Source organism: Medicago truncatula, chromosome 1, assembly GCF_003473485.1.
Source record: "Medicago truncatula cultivar Jemalong A17 chromosome 1, MtrunA17r5.0-ANR, whole genome shotgun sequence".
Taxonomy (NCBI): Eukaryota; Viridiplantae; Streptophyta; class Magnoliopsida; order Fabales; family Fabaceae; genus Medicago; species Medicago truncatula.
In genome coordinates this window covers 680,147-701,664 of record NC_053042.1, presented here as the reverse complement: position 1 = coordinate 701,664, position 21,518 = coordinate 680,147, and the positions used below count along the sequence as shown (strand labels likewise).

The window sequence follows — 21,518 nt, the reverse complement described above, 5'->3', positions numbered from 1 at the left end:
TGAGAGACATCAACTTCAACATATTTGTAATAAAAGTAAATTGAGTATAAATCCAACCAAATCAGGGAGATTAAAAGTTTAATCGACAGCATTTTAGACAATCAATATCTGTTAACCTATAGCAGTAACCAAAACCTGTTATATTCCTCTCAAGTCATTGAACGCCGGCCACAGGCCCCCCGAAAACTCCACTTTTTCCACATAAAAGCACACTATCCAAAGCTCTAAGCTCAATGAACAAAAGCATAGAAAACAAAACACATCAATCTCCTAAGTCTAGCATAGGTGTCCCAATCTCTGGATTTTGTTTCAATGCCTCGGCAAAAGACTTCATTGTTGTATCTATATGTTTTTTATATCTCAACTCTTTTTTCTTGAACTTTTCTCGAGACTTCTTCAGATGTTTAGATACTGTTTTTCTACCTTTTTCAATCTTCAGTAGTAATGCTTTCTTTTTTTCAATCTGATTCAACATTTGCGTAGCTTCTGGAGGAATATCCATCTTGTTCCCACAAGGAAAATATATGTAAGGATTCCTAGAAAACAGAATAGTTAGATGGATATTTATACTCAAAACCTATACATAATACAAATACGAATATAAAACATAATCAAAGAAATGCAGAACTATCATAAAATGTAAAAAGTCAGACATTTAAAGGCCCATTTCTTAATAGATCTAAATAAAAATTTAAATATCTTTACAAAATTAAATTATTCCTTTTTTTTTCTTCACTTCCCTTCTATACCCGAAAATAACCATAAAAACCTATTGTATTAGTATTTAGAGCCTAAAATACAACTGGTTATCTGTTCAGTTGGAACACAGAAGACAAAATAGCTTAAAATTTACCCCTTCAAAATTGTACATTCTAATATACGTCTTTGATTCTGTCATTTTTCATTCACTGTGTGTGTATTAATTCTTGTGCAGTGGTAACACATCATAAACTATTTTTTTATACTCTTTCAAATACATACATCCTGTAATCTGTTTATGTCATGAGATAATAAGTTTGCCCAAACACACGAGTTCATTGAGATGCATAAAAATTGAGAGTAAATATGCACAACCTATAAGTCATCACATGCTCACAGACAGAAAAGAGAAAAGGATAGATACCCAAAGCCAAGAGAAAGAGTTCCATTTTCTCTTATAATGCCACCATCTAATGAGACAGCACCATTCTCTATGCATTCAATAGCAGCCATCATACTCTCGCTTGTTTTGTAAACATGGAGCTTCTTGAAAAGGCTAAATAGAACGGTCTCGCGGAGCCCATGGCCCGATGCTGTCCTTGCCTGTAGGTGATGGGTGTTCAGCTCAATCATATTAACCGCATAACCCATAAAGCCTTCTGGCGTTCTATTTGATAACTTTGGATCGGGCAATGCAAGCTTTCTCTGAGAGTCATTTTGCAAGTTCCCCCTGTATGGCCTGTCAAATGAAGCATTGTTTGCATGATGTTTTTTTTCTCAAAAAAGAACCTAGTCATAAAGCCTTGTCCCATAGTTTTTCCTCAAAAAAAACATCTATAAAATTAATCTTATTCATTTCATATTATAATCAAAATTACAGTCATGGTGACCCCTGAAACTCCACATTACCTTATATCTTCAAAACCCATAACATGAAAACGTCTGCTTATAGCTTTTCCAAGACTAGCTGCTTCAGCAGCATTCAAAGCATGCACATAATCGATTTCTCCATTTTGTTTATACTTTTCAAGAGAAATTGCAGTATCCAAAGATCTACAAATAACACCTAGCATTTGATCTTCACCAAGATATTCCGCTAACATTCTGTAAAAAAAATTAAGAACTCGTTCAAAAGCAAAATAGACCTCGAAAGATTCATTGTTGGTGAGCGAGTGATACAGGGGACATATCATTTGTGGAGCTAACTAATGATGGAATATTATGTTCAGTGCAAACAGCATAATTGCAAGTGCATTGCAACCACCACATCATCATAATTACATTGGCTACAACTACAATCACACTATAGAACCAAGAATTTTATCCTTTACCAATGATAATGAAATGCAAGATTGAAGATTGTTTAGAGTATTTGTTTTCTTTCTTGGTTGGCAGGGATGGAAAAGGTGATAAACTTGACAAACCTGCTAAGCTCAGGACTCTGAACAGAACCAAGGAGGGCAACGACCCCAATTATATCTTCCAAGAAGTGATTCTGTTGCTTTTCACGTGCAGAGAGACTACATAGGACAGAAGCTGCTGAGTTTTCCATGTTTTTAATTTTTGTAGTCATTTCTTCTTTGGTGGTGGCAAACAACAAGTCGGCATTGCCTAATTGATAATGTTGAACATTATCTGTGAAATAGAAAAGATACACAAACAACAAAACATGTTATTTAAGCCATTTGAATTGGTCTAGTGGTGAAGGGTTTGGGTCCTAAGTTAAAACCTCATTGCCGCCATTATACTCCAAAAAACAAAACACACCATTCCTTAAGTATAATAATGTGGTAACGGACTAAAACTAGTTGCATTCATAAATGCACACTTTTTGTTTAATCTTCACTTGATAATTGCTAAAACATCGTAAGACAGAATGACATCAAATGAAAAAATTCCCATTCAATGAACAATATCAGGACCTTTTTGTCCTATCTTTAATTAATAACAGTTAAAAAAAGACTAGAGACGGGGGGAGAGAAAGAGAACCTTGCAACATCAACAGCTCTTTCTGAGTCTCATCCTCTTGGTCATTAAATTTTTTAAGATAATCTTCATATTCATTAATTTTCTGACCAAGTTGGCAAATGTCGTCAAATTTCTGTGTAGAAGCACATTAAGACAGAGTCAAATGGAGGCAAAAAATTGAACTTTAATGAAAAGACATAATAAACAACGAACAAATAATTTTCTAAAATCAACATCAATCACCTAACATAGTTTCATCCTTCGCAATCTCAAGTGAGAAGGCATTTCAGAAAAACATAAATTCAATCTCAAGCTATCACCTAACAAGTTTGTTGTTATCATGAATTTTGAAGCATGACGAAACACAGTTGTGCCTTAAATTTATATCATGAATTTTGAAGCATAACGAATCACAGTCATGGCTTAAATTTATATTTGAGAATAAACTTGAGCAAAGCATAATTCAAATTTGATACCTTGCCATCGCTATTTAGGACAGAGATCATTAAATTATTGTCATGAGTAAGAGTTGATAGTTCCTTCAGGGGAAAAGTATTCTTATCCGGGGATAGATGTTGTGCAACATCTTTCACATTGGACATTTTAATTACTTGAACCTGCAGACATATCTCACCAATTATAATTCAAAACTGCCAAAACTTTGTTAAAGATAAAAAGAAAATATAACCTTTCGAATCAGACATAGCTCTGTATACTGCGAATATGAAGCTTCAAAGCAAAAACTCCCCTCAATTTCTGGAACACGAATAGATGGAACTGTACAGCGTCCATGCTTAAAAGTGTACCGTATAGATTCATCTGCATTAGAAAGGCCCGATTTAATTGTAAGCATATGAAACTGGCATTCTTGATCGTCATTATGAATCTTCATATCTACATCTCCATCAGCATTGACAATTTCAAATTCAATGTTTTCCAGCTGACCACCAGTGGCACAAAAATCAGGCACCTGAAATTGAACACAATACAGCAGTTAAAATATAAGTAAATACACAATAGTTCTACCAATTGTTTTAAAAAAATAACCTCAGATGCGATTCGCAAGATTCTTCGTGCAAGTGAAAACTCCTGCCTGAATTTTGGTTCACCTTCGAACATAACAGATATGGATGCTGCACCATGAATCAAACAGATTAGATGATGAGAAAAGATGTAACAATGTTACAATTTGTAACCATGAAGTAAAGTTAAATAATAAACTAGTCATGGCATCATGCCCACAACCTCTGACAAATTTAACCTACATCACTGTGTAACAATTTGAAGTTAAAGAGAAAAATGGTAAGTAACATAGGCAGAAAATTTAGATCTGTAGCTAAGGTTGAGAGTATATTTAGTTGACCATGAATCAAACAAATTGTAAGCATATGTAACATCATATTTAAAAGAAACTTACCATTTTCTCCAAAACCTGCTGTTAACTTTAGTTGACCACCAAGATCAATTTTTCCTTTATCATCCACCTGTAGATCAGAATTTTCATTTAACACATGAGGAAAAAACAGGGAAACAAAAGTTCATGCATATATTGATATGAGGATATATACATATATTTCCCTACATATATGTTTGTCCAAGTACAACCATCAATGCGAAATATTTATCCCAGTATACTCGAGTTTGTAAGAAAACATTACCTTGTATACAGTACTGCAATTATTTAACCTTTCAAATCCTTCCAAAAAAATATTAACCTCCACGCCTTCAGACACATGGTTTCTATATGTATCAAACATCTGGATAATAAAAATACAATCAAATATGTCAAATAGAAATATTGGGTTATGCAAATGTTACAGAAACTTAATTTGACAAAGTTAGAAACACAAATATGTGGCTGTGAGTGTGTTTGTAGTTTTACATAGATATTAGCATGTAATTGTCCATACAAAGAATTAAAAAAACATAGGAACAATTTTATTAAGATCAACCAAACCAAATTGTTTTCCATGAGTACATAATGATTAAAGGAAGAATGCGAGTGAAAATGAAATACTTAGCAATCAAATTTAAATTTATAAAAGGAAATATGTACTTACAAAAGTATTAGAGATTCAAAATTTCATAAATGGTATACCTACACAACTTCAGATTTTTTTCTTAAAAAAATTGATGTTTGGATATGCCTACACACACTTGCCTTTTCTTTTTTATTACTATTTAACTAACAAATCAAGCAATCATATGTATATTAAAAACACCAAGTAAACATTTGTGTGATAAAAAACGATGTAAACTAGAACTCTAGAAGGGGAAAAACACCACAAGAAAATTGCCACAAAGCTTTGACCTACAAGATCGGCATTGCAGCATATACTGACAGAAACCGTTGATTGATTCAAAAGAACAAATTGTCCAATAACACCATTTAATCCATATACCATTCAATAGTTTTGTTTTGTTTTTTATCATATCACCATCTACACATTTGATTGAATCTTCCCTGGAATTTCTCTTGTCCAATAACACCATTTAATCCATATACCATTTAAAATATTTGGCTTTCTCTTGTCTAATCATTTTCTTTGTATCTTGAAACATTTGTAGAATTCAGCAGCTGAAGCATTGATCTATAATTTTAAACTTCGTCAAACATTTTATTTGGAACTAAATTTCCAAACACAACCTTCCCATATAGTATTACTTTTAGGTCACAGCACCCATAAGTGAATGAACACAGCCCTCCCATATAATGTTACTCTTAGGTCACAGCATCCATAAGTGAATGAACTAAAACAAATGAATCAGATAAAGACAAAATGTACATCAATATATTTAATTTTGAGATACCTCAAATGCTAACTCCTTGAAAATGAAACCCGGAAGTAGTTGGTCTTCTCTTATATTAGGCTTCAGTTTAGCATATTCGAGATAACCAGGAGAAACTGAATACAAAACAAATAATAAGCATAAGAATAAACAACACTGAAAACTAATTTATTTCCTGATGAATGAAAGACACAAATCAATCAAAATCACCTCGACACGGAAAAGATACTGAAAATGGAACATTTTCTGAAGCAATAATTAAAGTAGTTCTATAGCTAGGCCTTATCTTGTCCAGTTCACTACTTGTAATCATTGCATCCTGTGTTAAACATTCCAAAACAATACAATAGTTATTTATTTTTCAATTAATAAGACTGAAGAAGTAAACATTATGCATACCATAATTTTTAAAGTCATTTTATCAAATGAGAGACGAGTCTTTGCTCCATGCACTTTGAAGTACAGGTCTTTTGCTGCCTGAAGTTCAACAGTCACATCATCTGGAATTTGTTTAAAAGGTGCTCGATTGTCATGGATGTCATAACATGCAATGGCTAAGGATGGAAAGGTAGAACCAACCCTGTACAGTAAATCATTTGTTGAACAATTACATACAAAAGTAAACATTCTTGATCAGAAGTAGAAAAACAGGAAGTTAAAATTTCACAGTATTTTCCATGTTATAGTTTTGTGAAGGAGATACATGTTATAGTCTTACAGAGTTATGAACAAATATCTATAGCCAGCATACCTCACATCAAGCTCTTGACATTGGTCATTAGTTAGAAGTTTGTACTTCAAAGCACAATGAATACGTTTCACTGTCATTCTTTTGTCGGCGCTGATTGAGTCCACCTAGCAGATAAAATCACCAAGGCACTATATTTCATTACATGACACTCAAAACAATAATTTACAAAGGCAAACTACAACTTATAATATATCCTTCAATTAGAATTAAATTAAATAATATAGACTTAACTTGTGATAATGAAATCATGCAATTTTCGAAGGTTAATGAAGATTTTTAAAAGGTCCTTGAAAAATTTAACTGTTCAATTTCTCATAATTTTTATCTCGCTTGAGTTAAAGTAGATGAAATCTTCAAGTAATTTATTAAATAATTAAATGTGACTTATTTTTTTTATTTTTTTTTGAAGGGAAATGTGACTTATTTTATGTCGTGGCATATGACATGTAGCAAAATATATATACACACACACACACACACATATATTTGCTTTCGTTGCTCTTAAATTGAGATGTTTCAACTCTTCACAAGACCCTTGTTTACAAGAGAAGAAAGTAGCTTTCATTCATGAATGTAACATAATGTATATTAATTATTTACACAGGCACCAGACACGCTAATTATAGACACTGAACAAATCAATATCATTTTTTTAGACAAATATTGTTAACATTTCCCTTTTTATAAGACAAATTGGCGTCGTTTGATGACAGATTATCATTTCAAATCTAATCTAAATAATAAAAAATATATAAAAAAACAAAAAAACTACCAGGAATAAACTTTGATGATACCATGTCCACGGGAGGAATGAGAATTCAACTCATATTTAAAGGATTGATTTGTATACACTGACAGTGTAAAAAAAATTACACATGGATCCAATCAAATTATAACAAATATTTGGTCGGATGCATGTAACAAAAAATTACATTGTCAGTGCATAGAAATTAGTCTCATACTTAAAATGAAGCAATCTACCTCCAAATAAAATACTTACCACATCAACCTGCTTTCGTTTATACTGGTTTGTGCCTGGCGAGTCAATGGAAGCAGGCAATTTCTGTTGTATCTTTTTAAGTTGATCCTTCCATTTAATATTATCAACAGCTACAAGCTGCTACGTATTGCTTAGAAGTTAGAAATTATATAGCTTTTCCACCGTATAAAACAAATATACAACAAAATTTAACCTTTTCGGTGTCGATCACGCTTATAGGTAAAGAAAAAGAGCTACCGATATTCAAGGTGGGGTTTTCTTCATTACTGACATCAAGAGAGCACCCATTATCCTCTGGGATATCTATTGGCCTGTAAAATCAAGCAACGCACAGTGAATATAGACAAATTTATAGGATTTTAGTAGGCAGAGTTTTGCAAAAATATGTACAACGAACCTGCATATGATCCGAGCTTCTCCTATTAACAAAAAAAAAAAAGAACATTGAAAGTGGTCAGCTCTAATTAACTTTTCAGTCAAAGCTTAATTTATAGTGTTATGTTAAAATCTTGATGACAGAAAAAGAATATCTCACTTGTCAAAAAAAAGTTTATGCATACCCTCACTCATTACCAAAATGACTCTTTTTGCTTATAGTTTTGCATTAGAAAAGAAAGAAAACAGGTTTCCACTTTTTTTCACTTATTAATACTAATTTCTCTTTTATTTATGGTACAATTAAGTATTGACTAATATTGAATGATATGAAATGGAATTATAATAAATTCTATAATCTGGATTGTTTAAATACATCTCATTGCATTTTGTTCAACACTCCCCTTCTTATTTACCTCTAATTGGGAGATATGGGATGGAACAACCTTTATATTCTATTTCATTCTAGGTTAATTATAAAAACAAAGAGAAAAGGTTATGCTTTACTTTATGTGCTACATTCGGGAATCTTACCACCCAGGTCTCCTTCAAAACCTTCAAGCAAAAAGTACTCTATGGTTGCATAAACATCGCTGTAGTGAAACCCTGAACATGCTCCCCTTAACACTTTAATTTTTTGTCCATGACACCAAGACTTCTCCTTTCTCTTCAGAACCCGATGAACTCTAATGACTTCATAGGAGTAAGAAAAATAGAATGAGAAAAAGGAAGATACGATTTAGTCTAAGAGCAGTAAATATATAAATTTTTAAATTTTCACTACATTGAGACTAGTCTAGTGCAACTGGTTTAATATCCATCCATATCATAAATAGAACTGCCACAAAGCAACAATCATAAATAGAAGCAACTGTCATCAAAGTTTTGTTAGCCATACCATCTTCAGAAATGCCAAGTGCTTCCTTGTTCGCTGGATTGACAACTATAACTGGCTTATCCTCACCGGCATCAGCTTCGTCATCATATTTTCTGTGCATTTCTAATATCCATTCATGATATTCTTGTTCTATTTGTGAAGGAGTTAATATTTTTGTAGCCGTGCTAATTTTGACCGAAACATCTGCTGATTTTAAATAACAGATGATTGAATATTTTTAATATATAAAAAGATAATAAACTTGAAACAGTGACGAGAGATTTATAATCAGAAAATACCGGTCTCTTTATCTGAAATTTTACAGCCCAAGTTCTTCAAAGCAATGGTAAAAGGATTCTGGTGAGCTAAATCCGTCTGAAAAGGCATTAATATTCTGATTATCCTTAAATTAAGATTAACAATAGACAAGACAAGATTGTTGTTGTATATTAGTCAATAATACTATACACATAATAGAACGGACTCATTAGTTTAATATCAAATTTTACTGTTTTCCAACTCACTCTCCCATTGTTTCTACTTTGCAGCAGTATACATGTATACGTAAATATGAAAAAAGCACGAGCACTTGTATTCTCTTGGGAGGAACAATGGAGAATACATGATGCATCTTTATGAGGCACTTGTATTCTCTTGGGAGGCATTAATATTATACATGTACAACAAATATGAAAAAAGCACGAGCACTTGAACTCTCCTGGGAGGAACAATGGAGCATACATGATGCATCTTTATATGTGAACAATTGAATAATATTTCCTTTGACTAATCCTCACGTGAATCAAGCATTCAACGACAACGATTTTATTCTCTTCTCATAGTTGACCTACAATCATTTACATTAATATCGTTGAATGCTTGATCCACGTGAGGCTGAGTCAAGGGAAATATTATCCAATAAAACATATAGCATCAATAAACCATGTATCTCAAAAAGTCATAGGTTGCCGTTCACTATATCAAGTATTAAGAGCACTAGGCCGCTTGAGATTATTTACTCAGATGTATGGGCCAGCTCCTATTAGGTCATTAGATGGTTACTTATACTATCTAATTTTTGTTGATCATTTTTTGAAATATATTTGGTTATATCCATTGAAAAATAAATCAGATGTCTCTATTATTTTTCCTAAATTCAAAAGTGTTGTTAAAAAATATTTTAATTTGCCTATCATTTCTCTATATTCTGACAATGGTGGGGAATACATCAAACTAAAATCCTATCTCTCCTCTAATGGTATATCCCACTACACATCACCACCTCACACCCCTGAATTAAATGCCTCTGCTGAAAGAAGGCATCATCACATAGTTGAAACCGCTAGAGCCCTACTGAATTATGCCAACCTGCCATCTCAACTATGGTCATTTTGCATTCAACACAGGAGCCTACTTAATCAACAGACTACCAACACCCACTCTTAGAATGCAATCAATCACCTTATCACACCCTTCATCACCAAACAAACATTCGCCATCTTCACTCTTTTGGATGTTTATGTTTACCCTGGTTGAAACCATAATAAACTCAAACCTAAATCTATTCCATTTGTCTTTGTAGGCTACTCACCCTCTCAATATGCTTATCGTTGCTTAGATCCTACAACCAATAAATCTACACATCTCGCCATGTTGTCTTCCATGATAACCACTTTCCATATACATCCTTGATACAACCGAAACCCTTCACTTGCTCACATACACAGTCCATCCCACAAAAACCACATACTATCCTACCTCTTAACCTACCCCAACCAAATACAGCCTTGTGCACCTGCATCCATCCCTGCCACCCGTGCTCACTACTCCACCCACATCTTGTGCAATCCCTCAAGAGGCACCCTTGCATTCAGGTATTGCATCAGGTAATGATCCTATTGCTGCAACATCTCTTTCAACCAATCATATTGTTACTCCCAACACTTCAGGAGAAAACAATGATCGCTATCATGTTGTTACTAGATCTCAAAACAACATCTTTAAACCAAACAAAAAATTCTACCATACATCTCTCTATCCACTTCTGAAAATTTGGAGCCCTCTAGTATCAGACAAGCCATGCAACATTCTCATTGGAGACAAGCCATTTCCGAAGAGCTCAATGCCTTAATTCGAAATGGTACATGGTCACTTGTGCCACCACCAGTGAATCATAATATCTGAAAATGGTTGTTTCATATCAAGAGAAATCATGATGGTACTACAGCTAGATACAAAGCACGATTAGTGGCTAAAGGCTTTACTCAATGCCCAGTGGTAGATTTCAAAGAAACCTTGCACCAGTTGTTCGGCCTCAATCCATCAAACTAATTCTCACTATTGTCTTGGGAAAAGGATAGCATATGCATCAATTAGACGTAAACAGTGCATTTCTTCAAGCATCACTCAAGGAAGAAGTTTACATGACTCAGCCTCCAGGACTCAGAGATAAACAATATCCAAATCATGTGTGCAAACTTCACAAATCAATTTATGGTCTTAGATAAGCACCTCGTGCATGGCATGATGGTCTCAAAGCTTTCATCACATCCCCTGGTTTCACTACCAGCAAGAGTGACCTCTCCCTGTTTATATATACCTCAGGTCCAATCATTGCCTACTTCTTGGTCTATGTTGATGATCTTTTGCTAACAGGTAATGATGCCCAATTCTTACACAACTTTATTCACTCCATTTCCAATAGATTTTTCCTTAAGAACATGGGAACGCCACACTGCTTCCTTGGTATTGAACTCATCCCAACAAACAAGGGTCTGTTGTTGTCTCAACATAGATTCAACCGATAAATCCTTGAGAAGTTTGACATGGCTAGCGCCAAACCGGCACCCACACCTCTGTTCCCTACAGCCACACTCACTCTGAATGATGGAACTCCTACCACAGAATCCACTCATCACAGGAAAATATAATAGGAGTGCTGCAATATATTAATCTCACAGGACTGATCTTTCAATTGCCATCAACAAGCTTTCTCAATTCATGTACAAACCAACATCACTTCATCTGCAACATCTAAAGAGACTACTTCGTTATCTAAAGGCTACCATTAATTTTGGCATTTTTCTGAAGCAACCATCATCCTTCCATCTTTATGCTTTCACGGATGCAGACTGGGGTGGCAATATGGAAGATCGCACATCCACATTTGCATATCTCATTTTTCTTGAAAGTAACCCCACCTCTTGGTTATCACGCAAACAACGCACTGTAGCACGTCTTCAACTGAGGCTGAATACCGTGCAGTGGCCACTGCAACTGCTGAACTAGTGTGGCTCACAAGTCTCTTACATGAACTTCGTCTACCAGTGTCAAAACCACCATTGCTACTATGTGACAACGTTGGTGCAACATATCTCTGCTCCGATCGAATCATTCACTCCAAAATGAAGCATATATCTATGGACTATCATTTTGTTAGTGAACAAGTTCTGGATGGCAAGATTCAAGTCTCACATGTGTCAACAAAAGACCAACTCGCTGATCTTCTTACTAAGCCTTTGGCTCACACGCGATTTAATGATCTCCTTACTAAGCCTTTGGCTCACACGTAATTTAGTGATCTTCGGTCCAAGATGCAAGTTACTGATGGCAACTTCATCTTGAGGGGGCGTATTGGATAATATTGCCTTTGACTCAGCCTCACGTGAATCAAGCATTCAACAACAATGATTCTATTCTCTTCTTATAGTTGACCTATAATCATTTACATTAATGTATTTAATCATGTATGTGTATGTGTATGTATTTAAACTCCATTCATTGTGTACAGTAATAGCACATTTATTTACTAATATTTTCGACGATTGCAAGTCTAACCTTTGACTGTGTAGGCTTAAAACCGGCATCGGTTTCTGCAAATTAGAAAGTCTGGCTCAGATGACCAAGCAAAGAAACATAATAAACATAAAGTGCGCATAACATACGGTTATGACATACCAACATAGCATTTTACCCTCAACGAACATCTCTTCAATATGCTTGCCGTATTACTAGTTACTCTTTTGTTCCGTAAGTCCATAAAAGGAAGGAAAGCCTGACCCAAAAGAATTGTAACTCGTCAGCAATCTCTACAGGATTATTTTCGCTCAATTACGAAAAAATAACTAATAAGTTCTAAAGGATTATTTTCACTCAATTATGAAAAAATAACTAACAAATTAATCGACTTAAATAAAACCGTAAGTTAATTGAAAGAAAGTTAATTGAAAGAAAGTTAATTGAAAGTTAGTATCAGTGACTAATATTGATGTTTATAATAATAAACTACATTAAATAGCATGTTTGGGTGTGTTTTTTTTATAAAAAAAATAATAAAAAAGATTTATATTATTTATTTGAAAATAATACCCCTTTGAATATTTTAATTTACTTCATATTATTTATATAAATATAAATAAAGTAGTAATCTTATTAATATTTATCTCATTTGAAATATTTTAAGAAAGGAAATTTAGTGAAATGAGATAAAACAAATGAAATTACATTTATAATTTAATCAGTCAACATCTGTAGCATTTGCAAAATTACGACGACTCGCTGTGATTTTGACATATCCACCGTAATACCAAACATGCACTTAGTCCTTTAAGTATATGAAATCTGTCACTTTAAAATGTTAATGACATATATGACAAAATTTCATATATTTTAGAGATTAAAACGAAAGATTTCGTTACTTTAGAGACTACTTATTACATTTATATAATATAGAGACTAAGTCGATGATTTATTGAATAAAAAATACCAACGTAATGAGGAAAATATTTTTAGCTCAGGAACTTATTATACTGCCAGAACCAAAGCACAAGACAAATTTTATCGACAAATTCCAATAAAAGGTTAGAAGTTTACCCAGCGAGCATCTGGAAGGAGACGACCAAGCCGCCTAACAGAGACCCGACTAAAGTTTTGGAAGTTTTCTTTTATAATATGACCATCATCCTTCAAAGTTTCCAAAACTCTCTCAATACTCTCCTTTCCCTGTAATTACATAACATTCATTTGACTGGTCTTGATTATGAGATCCAAGATAGACAAAGTCCAATACTATAGGCAATTTATTTGTGTTACCTTTGTGAAAGGGAAATATACAAATCTAAGGTGTGCATTTGCTTCTTTGGATTCCCTTGAACCTAAAATATAGTAATTCAAATAGAACTCAACACTCACATTTCTTTAAAGTTAATTAGATGAAATGGATATGAAGTAATAATATAGGACATACTGATTAAAAAAAATATCATTTATCATATCAAAAACTAAACATTGCTAGATAGAGTTATAATTCATGTAGATACCATGGTCTTGATTATAAGACATCTGAATCTGCAGAACAAATTCAGGACCATTGCAAGAATGCAAATTGGTAGTGGCAACCTCCCCACCTTGAATCTCTGCTAGATTAACACAGTTGATCTACAAAAGAACCAAATTTATTACAATCTTATATATGCTTTTCCATGACATCAAGTAACTCTTTCATGGAACAAAAATTACAATATTATGCTTTACAATGTTGAATGTGACAACAGTAAATTTGACTGTAGTAGAAAGGTATATATGATTCTTCAGCATATCTTAGTTGAAAAAGGGAAAAATATGCTTTAATATGAAAGCTTCTTCACACATAAAGTCATATAATAGAAATATAAATTGAGAAAAGGAAAAGAATGATGAAAAAAATGTGTTCATTGCTTGTATTATAAAATCTCATTAATGTTTGACACAGTAAAACTCAAGGAGTAAATAAGAGAATCCTCTGCCAAGATCAGAAATTAGGCCTTATTTTTCTCTCAATATAATCTGCTAAGCAACAAATCAAAACAAAATGTACAAAGCAACAATACTTGTATATAACAGGTTTCCGCAATACCTGATGTAACAGTGTAGTTCTGATTTTTATTTTTAATACTAACACTAATGCCAACTCGGCAAATATAACTAAACTAACTGAACACAAGTATAACCGAGTTACATTGTATTACTAACTTCAAAGAGTTTAGTGTAGTCCTGAGTTTAAATATTTACCAAGTACTTAAGACAAATATGCTAACAGATTAATCCATAATAGTATCATCAATGAGCTAGTTAAGGTGTATCAGTGGAGAAAGGACCTGAAATTCAATTGGTGTGATAGTCCTCCCTTTGTCAGACAAGTCATCATTCTGCATGAATGAAACAAATATAAATGCACATGTTCAAGATAGTAAAAACAATATTTTGTCAAGGAACCATAATGATTAATATTAATTCTTTTATAACATTAAAAGAAAAATGAACATATGAAGCAACAATCATACAAAATTTACAAGATACAGTCACATATGTTCCATTGATTCAATTCACTGGCATGTTCAAACCTGAATGTAGGGGAAGTATATGTCCTTGAGGTGGCACTGGAGTTTCTTAATATCAACATCTTTCACTTTTGGTTTATAAATATCAACCTGCAACAATATAAAAATATTTGTTTAATTTCATCCTTACATATGTTATCCCACTCTTTCTTACTACAACTGCATTTTGAATTTCTTATGTTTCCTTTCTTCAATCTTCTGCAAAAGTAGTAGTAGTACTACTACTACTAATACTACTGCTATTAATCTATACTATATATAAAGAAAACAACCCATTTCAGCCCTTTGGGCTGGCTTTTTCTTTCCAAAAATGCCCTTAATTTTGAATGCAAATAACACATGTAACAAATAGATAAGAATAATATTAAAAAAAAATAACAAACACGATATGAATATATATATATATATATATATATATATATATATATGTCTGTTTTTTTCCGTTATCATTTAAAAAGTGTAACAAACTAGATAACTATATTTATACTTATTTTTTCATTATCTCAATTATACCCCTAAACAACTTTTTCTATAGTAAAGATCGTTGTTGGTTTCATTAAAAAAAAAAAAAATTGGTTATAATTTTTTTGTTATATTGTTGGTGTCATTGAAATAAATAATCATGATTAGTTTGGTTTGTTATGACATGAAAGCAACAAACATTTATGTTTTTAATTTTAATCCAAATCAAAATTTCATACAAAAAACATTGTTAATCATTTTCAAATGTTAGCGCAATAAAAAGAGCGGAAAGACGGGCACATGAGTGCCCGTCTTTGCGCTAGTAATAATAATAATATTAATAATAATAATAATAAGGTAATAATAATAATAATAATAATTTATAATTTTCCTTTCTTTCCCCTCCACTTCAACCATATCATATAGGACTTTCACTTTCACTCCCCTTGCTCTCCTTCCCTCCATTAAATTTCTTCCTCTCCCGGTCCAAAGAGTTGTGTTATTTGAACATCCACATATGTGACAACTTTTGTGACAACCAAAATTTTACAAAGGAAATGAGGTAGTGACACAAAAACCAAAGCAATAGAGAGAGAAAGTAAAAAGATAATGTGAGTATGAGAGAGAAAGTTGTCACAAAAGTTGTAAAAAAATGGTTGTTCAAATATCATTTCTCCGGTCCAAAATGCTGAAAACAGACAAGAGAACAAATAGGCCAAACACGAGAGATGTATATTACCTTTGTAAAGCTTCCTTTAGAACTTTTGACTTCACCATTTTGGGGTGCCCTTATGCCACCAGTTGTCTACATGAAAAATAAAATAAGTAACATGATACTGCTAGTTGAGAATATTAAAATAAGACCTAAAGAAAAAAACAATAGCCATTGCATTGATAAGGAAACATGAATACCTTCCATGTGCCTTCAGAGTTAGATTTATTATTTAACAAAGCTTCTCTGTGAAGCCATAACTCGTAGACATTCTTTACATGCTTTGTCTTGGAAGAAACACGGGTATACCTGTAAAATGATAATAGCAAAAATAAGAGAGAGAGAGAGAGAGAGAAATTCATAAAGAGATAAATTTTGGGATGCTTGAACAGAATAAGACAGAAGTAGATTTATCTTAAAAAAATCATACCTCCCCAGATGCATAGATGCTATAGGTCCCCCATATCCAAACATTCCAAAACAAGGCTGCACATCACAATCAATACAACAAAGCAAACCATAATTTTAAAATTTCTGTTTATAAGCATCACAAACAGCAATGTGTTACTAGAAGTTTAGATAAAGGAAATACTTCCAGTCACCAAGATATGATTTATGCAGGTATGCTCTTCTAGCTTAAAATGCTTATCCTATTTGAGCACGTTACAACAAACGTGTTCAACAAAAATAAAAAAATATTTTTTAATGAAGGTAAGCTATTATAGCTTCAAATACTTCTATTAGGCATGTTACAACAAGCATGTTCAACGATAATTGAAGGGTGAACAGGCACGAAAATGAAGAATACCATTAAGTATGGCGGTTTTCCTCCAATAGCCTGTGATTTTGATTGTCGGTGAAGGGAAGCACCCATCTTTCCCCTGCACAAGAGATAAGAAGTCCAGAATCAAGAGAAGCCAGTGGAATATGCAAACAGACAAATCATAAAAGGCATGGTGCAATTAGATTGAAAGTCACTGAAAGTGTGAGTGTGATTTAATATTTTAAAATTTAAAAGTCTGGTGTGTTTAAGACAAATCTTCATTTATTCAGAACAAAAGCTAGCAATGTTTAAATACTGGGTGTAATTTAGAAAAGTAATATAATGTTTTAGCATAATTGAAATTTTAGGACTTGTTGTTGGTTTTGAGAAAATGTTCATGTTTTCATGTTTAGATTGCATCGTCTATTACTATCTTTAAGCAGTACAATCAATATAAATCTCTCCTTTATATCCATATTTTTTGAGATACTAAGCTTGATTAAATTGAAAAACCTAAAACATTTAACAGAATTCATGACACCCTAACTCTGAATCTCTTTGGCCATCAACGTAAAAGAGTTTAAATTGATCAACCGGCAGAAATCATTAAGCTAGAAAGTGACATATTCTGATAGCAACCAAGGATTTACATGCAATGAAATTGAGTTAAGCAGAGAAAAGTTTACATCCGCTGACCAACTTATCTAGCATGTATCAAAATTTTAAATAATAAAAAGTTCAAAAGGATTCAGAAAGTAAGTTTATTTAACACAAATAACAGGATATGGATATCAGAATCTACTTTGCAACTTCAGAAAGTTCATGAAATAAACTACAATCAGATAGCTACCATTTTACTATGGAATTCTCATCCGAGTCATCCATTCCAGACCCACTGTCAAAAATTGTAATCTTCTTGTTACTCACATTTACTCTGCAAAACAAAAAAGTCATGTACAACAAGTGGTAATTGATTTCACCGGTATAAGAAACCAACCAAGGAAAAACAATAGACAATAAATATCAACTATGTATTTCTCAATATATTTTTTTTCATCTTTTATTACGATAAAAAAAAAATGAGAATAGTTTGTCAAAAATTATGGTGCCAATCAATTATTAAAAAAATCAACAACTTAATTTCCATAGAAATTGGAAACATTAAATATAAAGTAACAGTATTTCCAACATGCTATGAATTTCCTCAAGAGTTGGTAAGAGTCAGAGCTTAACTGCAAATAAACTGAAGTTCTATTGGGCTCTACTTTGACAACTATTATTAACAACAAAACTATGATTGCCAAAAGATATATATGTAGTTTGTCAAAAATATATATATATATATATATATATATATATATATATATATATATATATATATATATATATATGTAGTGTTGCGATCAAATTATCCATTTTAGAAAGAAAATAACTTCATTGGCCCTAAAATACCTAACTCTTTCTACAACATAACACTAATGTTAAACAGCGGATTTTTTTTTTCTCAACTCTTTTCTCAAATGATTATTAAAAAATGATGGTATCAGATTGATGTCATAGGACCGTACCCGATTAGCTTCCTGTTATCTTTCCCGTTGAACCACACAGCTTGCAAAGCATTATCCTGGTAAATAAATGATAGTGTTAATGTTGATATGTGCAAAATCTTTATAAGAAAAATTGAGTTTATAGTCTGTTTTGCTAAGGAGCTCACAATCAAGTCAGTAATAGCCGCTTCAAAATTATAATCTTCAGGAAGCTCCATTAGCAGATCTATATCTGGTGTCAAGTCCCACATATTCTGCATTTCAGACAGATGAACATTAATAGTATCAAAATCACAACGTTCAATTGCTAAGAGAAAATTCCAATTTCATTTTCCCTCCTCTTATTTAAGAATTCAATTTACCTAATGAATTTCTAAAATAAGTATCAAATACTCCAAGTCGTTTACCAACATAACATTTGTCCAACTGGACTCGATACCTTAAGCAAAGTATTAAGTTTGAGCCTAGTGGATGGAAAAAATGTGATTGTGAGGAGAGACCCTGGTAGAGTCTTCGCATCAATAACATGTTAGCAAAAAAAAGTATTCCAAACTTTTGTAACTTTCAAGTGACATTTATGTTCGCAGTTTCACCACAATTAAAAGGTTCTCTTATTTATAAAAAAATGGACTAAATTGCAATTCATGTTTGTATTTATACACGAAGGGAGGAGACCATGGTTATTAAAAAAATAAATGAGAAAGTGAATTTCGAAGGAAAGAGAGTATGTGACCAAGAAAGGAAAGAGTATAACTTATTCTTAAACTAATAAGTTCATTCTTGCATAAATTTTATTCAATTCTAAACACTTCGTCTTTGGGTTTAGTGGAGCTCATTAACCGCCGGCTCTTTAAAAACATTATATATCTGACAAAATTGAATTCTCTGCAGTCAAAGTGAACAGAAATTCATGCATTTGGAACATCGATGACCTTCCAATCTTGATCGAAATATCACCCATGTCCCGAATGTGTATAATCTGATTAAAGGGGGAGGGTACAGAAAAACAACATAAATTCTAACCTCAAACCATTCGGGAAATTCGCCAATCCCCTGATTGACAAGAAATAAAAAAAGCAACTATCAAAATCAAAGTAAAGAAATACACATATACACAAATGTTTGGTTTTGCGGTGACAATAATTGATTTTGAGATAATTGATTTTGACTAAAGTGAGTTAAAGGTAAAGTGGGTTTGTGTTTAAATACAGCTATAAATTATAGCTTCACTCATAATCAATTCTGGAGGCAAAATCAATTCTACTCAAAAACAACCAAACATGTCATAATCAAATATGACCACTTTGGAACCAAACATACACTAAACGAGAATGAGTATTTGATACTAACATTAACTTTAAGGCGTAAAATATGGCACTTCTTAGGAACGAAGTTTCCGAAATCAACAACATCCTTGATCTTATTATCATTGGCATCTTCAAGATACAAATCATCACAGTTCCAATTGATTTCACTTTTCTTCTTCATGGATTCGGAGTTTTTCCGAATTTTCAAATACCTAATTCGAACTAAATGAATAAATTCCTCAAACCGCATTTCATCTTCATTGGGAATCCGAACTTTCAGTTCCACAATTGTTCCATTTGGTAACAACACTTTGAACCTTCTTATCCTTTGAAGAACTCGAATATCTTTAACAGCGTTGTTGGTTGTCATCATCATCACTTGGCGTTTTTTAAGAGGGGGTTTAATCATTCCCCCTTCCATTCTTCAACCCTGTAAAACAGAAACGATTCAACCAACATCATCACCAACAACAACGCAATTTCCATGCTATTTTTCTTCAACAAAAAAAATAAAAATAAATTATATACCTAAAAATAGAAATTAAATGCAATAATGATTTCATAATCAGATATCTAAAAAATAGAAGCTTAGTTAACACGCTTCTTCAGAGTTTTTCAATCGAAGCTGTTTTTTCAGATTTTGAATTGAAGGTTAAAAAACGAGAGCGAAGTGTGAAATGTGGATTTATTTAAGCATATGGTTCGAATGTGAAGAAGAGAGAAATGAGTGTGATTTTGGAGAATGTGATTGTTCCGTGTAGAACAAGGAAATGAAGTGAAATCGGAAATGGATGTTTGGAATAATACCATAAAAGTGATTATGAAAAGCGCTTATGCAATAAATGAAGGTTTGGGGCTATGGAAGGAAGTGAAAGGGTTTTGAATGGGTTTTGTGGAGACTGGAAGAGAAAGCGACGTTGAGTACTTGAAAGTGAGAAGAAGAAGTGAAAACTGAGAAGTAACACGTGGAAGAGAGAATACGACAATTAACATGAAGTACAAGTGGCTTAAGTGTTTGACCTCTTAGGATATGTTATTGATAAAAAAGATTAGAGTTAAATACTATGTTTTTAATCCTATAAAATTACAAGTTTTCAAATTTAGTCTTTACAAATGAGCTGCAGATGAAAGTGAGTTGAGGAGGAATGCTAACAATATAATTTTCAACACTCTTTTTGATTAATTAAAATTTACATTAGTCGCATCAAATTATGTGGGTCCGATATAAATTTAGAGTAGTGATATTTTGACAACCATTTTGGTACAACATTTGAGACAACTTTATTGTTCTCTCTTCTCATTAGTCAAAAACAATAGAGAGAGAGAGAGAGAAAGGTAGAAAGAGAATAAAAATATAATGCGAGTGTGAGAGAAAAAATTGTATAAAAATGGTTGTACAAATATTATTTCTCATAAATTTAATGGTTTCATGTGAATTTTAATCAATAAAAATAGTGTATTGAAAAGTGTATGTTGATAACATTTATTTCTCATGAGTTTGGAATATAAATTTGTATCTTATAATCAATTCTAAAAATCAAGAGTTATAAATAATAGTTTCAAGTAGAATTTGCTATTAGTCCCAAAAATTGATTTTGATTTCTAAAAATAAAATAAAAAATAAAAGATAATTTTATAAAATTAAAATTGCTTTTGGCACTTGAAGAGCACTTCTAAACGTTTAAAAGTGAAACTAAATACTTACATTAGTCGGTTTAATGTTTGATACTTGATTGATATGACTCAGGTTTTATACTTGACTGATGTATATGATTATTTGTTGAAAGATAAACTTTGGATGGATTTCAAATGTTTGAGATTAAGATAAGATTAAGAAGTTTAAAGTTTTGTTAAAACTGAATGAATGAGTATACTTTGGTTAAAAGAAAA

At 32.4% G+C, this 21,518-nt stretch overlaps 1 protein-coding gene across 2 annotated transcripts; it reads right to left on the bottom strand.

Annotated features, from left to right (window-relative positions):
• LOC11434186 (structural maintenance of chromosomes flexible hinge domain-containing protein GMI1) lies at window positions 1–20,637 on the bottom strand. Of its 2 annotated transcripts, none has more exons than XM_039831711.1 (37): window positions 20,157–20,637; window positions 19,672–20,058; window positions 19,345–19,374; window positions 18,489–18,575; window positions 18,343–18,398; window positions 17,625–17,708; window positions 16,820–16,892; window positions 16,442–16,497; window positions 16,212–16,320; window positions 16,039–16,104; window positions 14,841–14,927; window positions 14,595–14,645; window positions 13,779–13,896; window positions 13,552–13,613; window positions 13,333–13,461; window positions 12,418–12,514; window positions 12,298–12,332; window positions 8,760–8,835; window positions 8,482–8,667; window positions 8,118–8,276; window positions 7,606–7,627; window positions 7,402–7,519; window positions 7,209–7,325; window positions 6,209–6,312; window positions 5,857–6,037; window positions 5,668–5,776; window positions 5,479–5,573; window positions 4,326–4,424; window positions 4,085–4,151; window positions 3,715–3,800; window positions 3,356–3,637; window positions 3,144–3,284; window positions 2,689–2,800; window positions 2,124–2,334; window positions 1,609–1,803; window positions 1,124–1,438; window positions 1–536 (listed from the first exon to the last, which is right to left on the bottom strand). In XM_039831711.1, the coding sequence occupies exons 2-37, from the start codon at window positions 20,047–20,049 to the stop codon at window positions 263–265; spliced, it is 4,467 nt and encodes a 1,488-aa protein (XP_039687645.1). In that variant the 5' UTR covers window positions 20,050–20,058; window positions 20,157–20,637; the 3' UTR covers window positions 1–262. The 2 variants fall into 2 exon arrangements, with proteins under 2 accessions (XP_039687645.1, XP_024632005.2); XM_024776237.2 differs by having other exon boundaries at window positions 8,482–8,664.
• Between the last annotated feature and the right edge of the window lie 881 nt (window positions 20,638–21,518).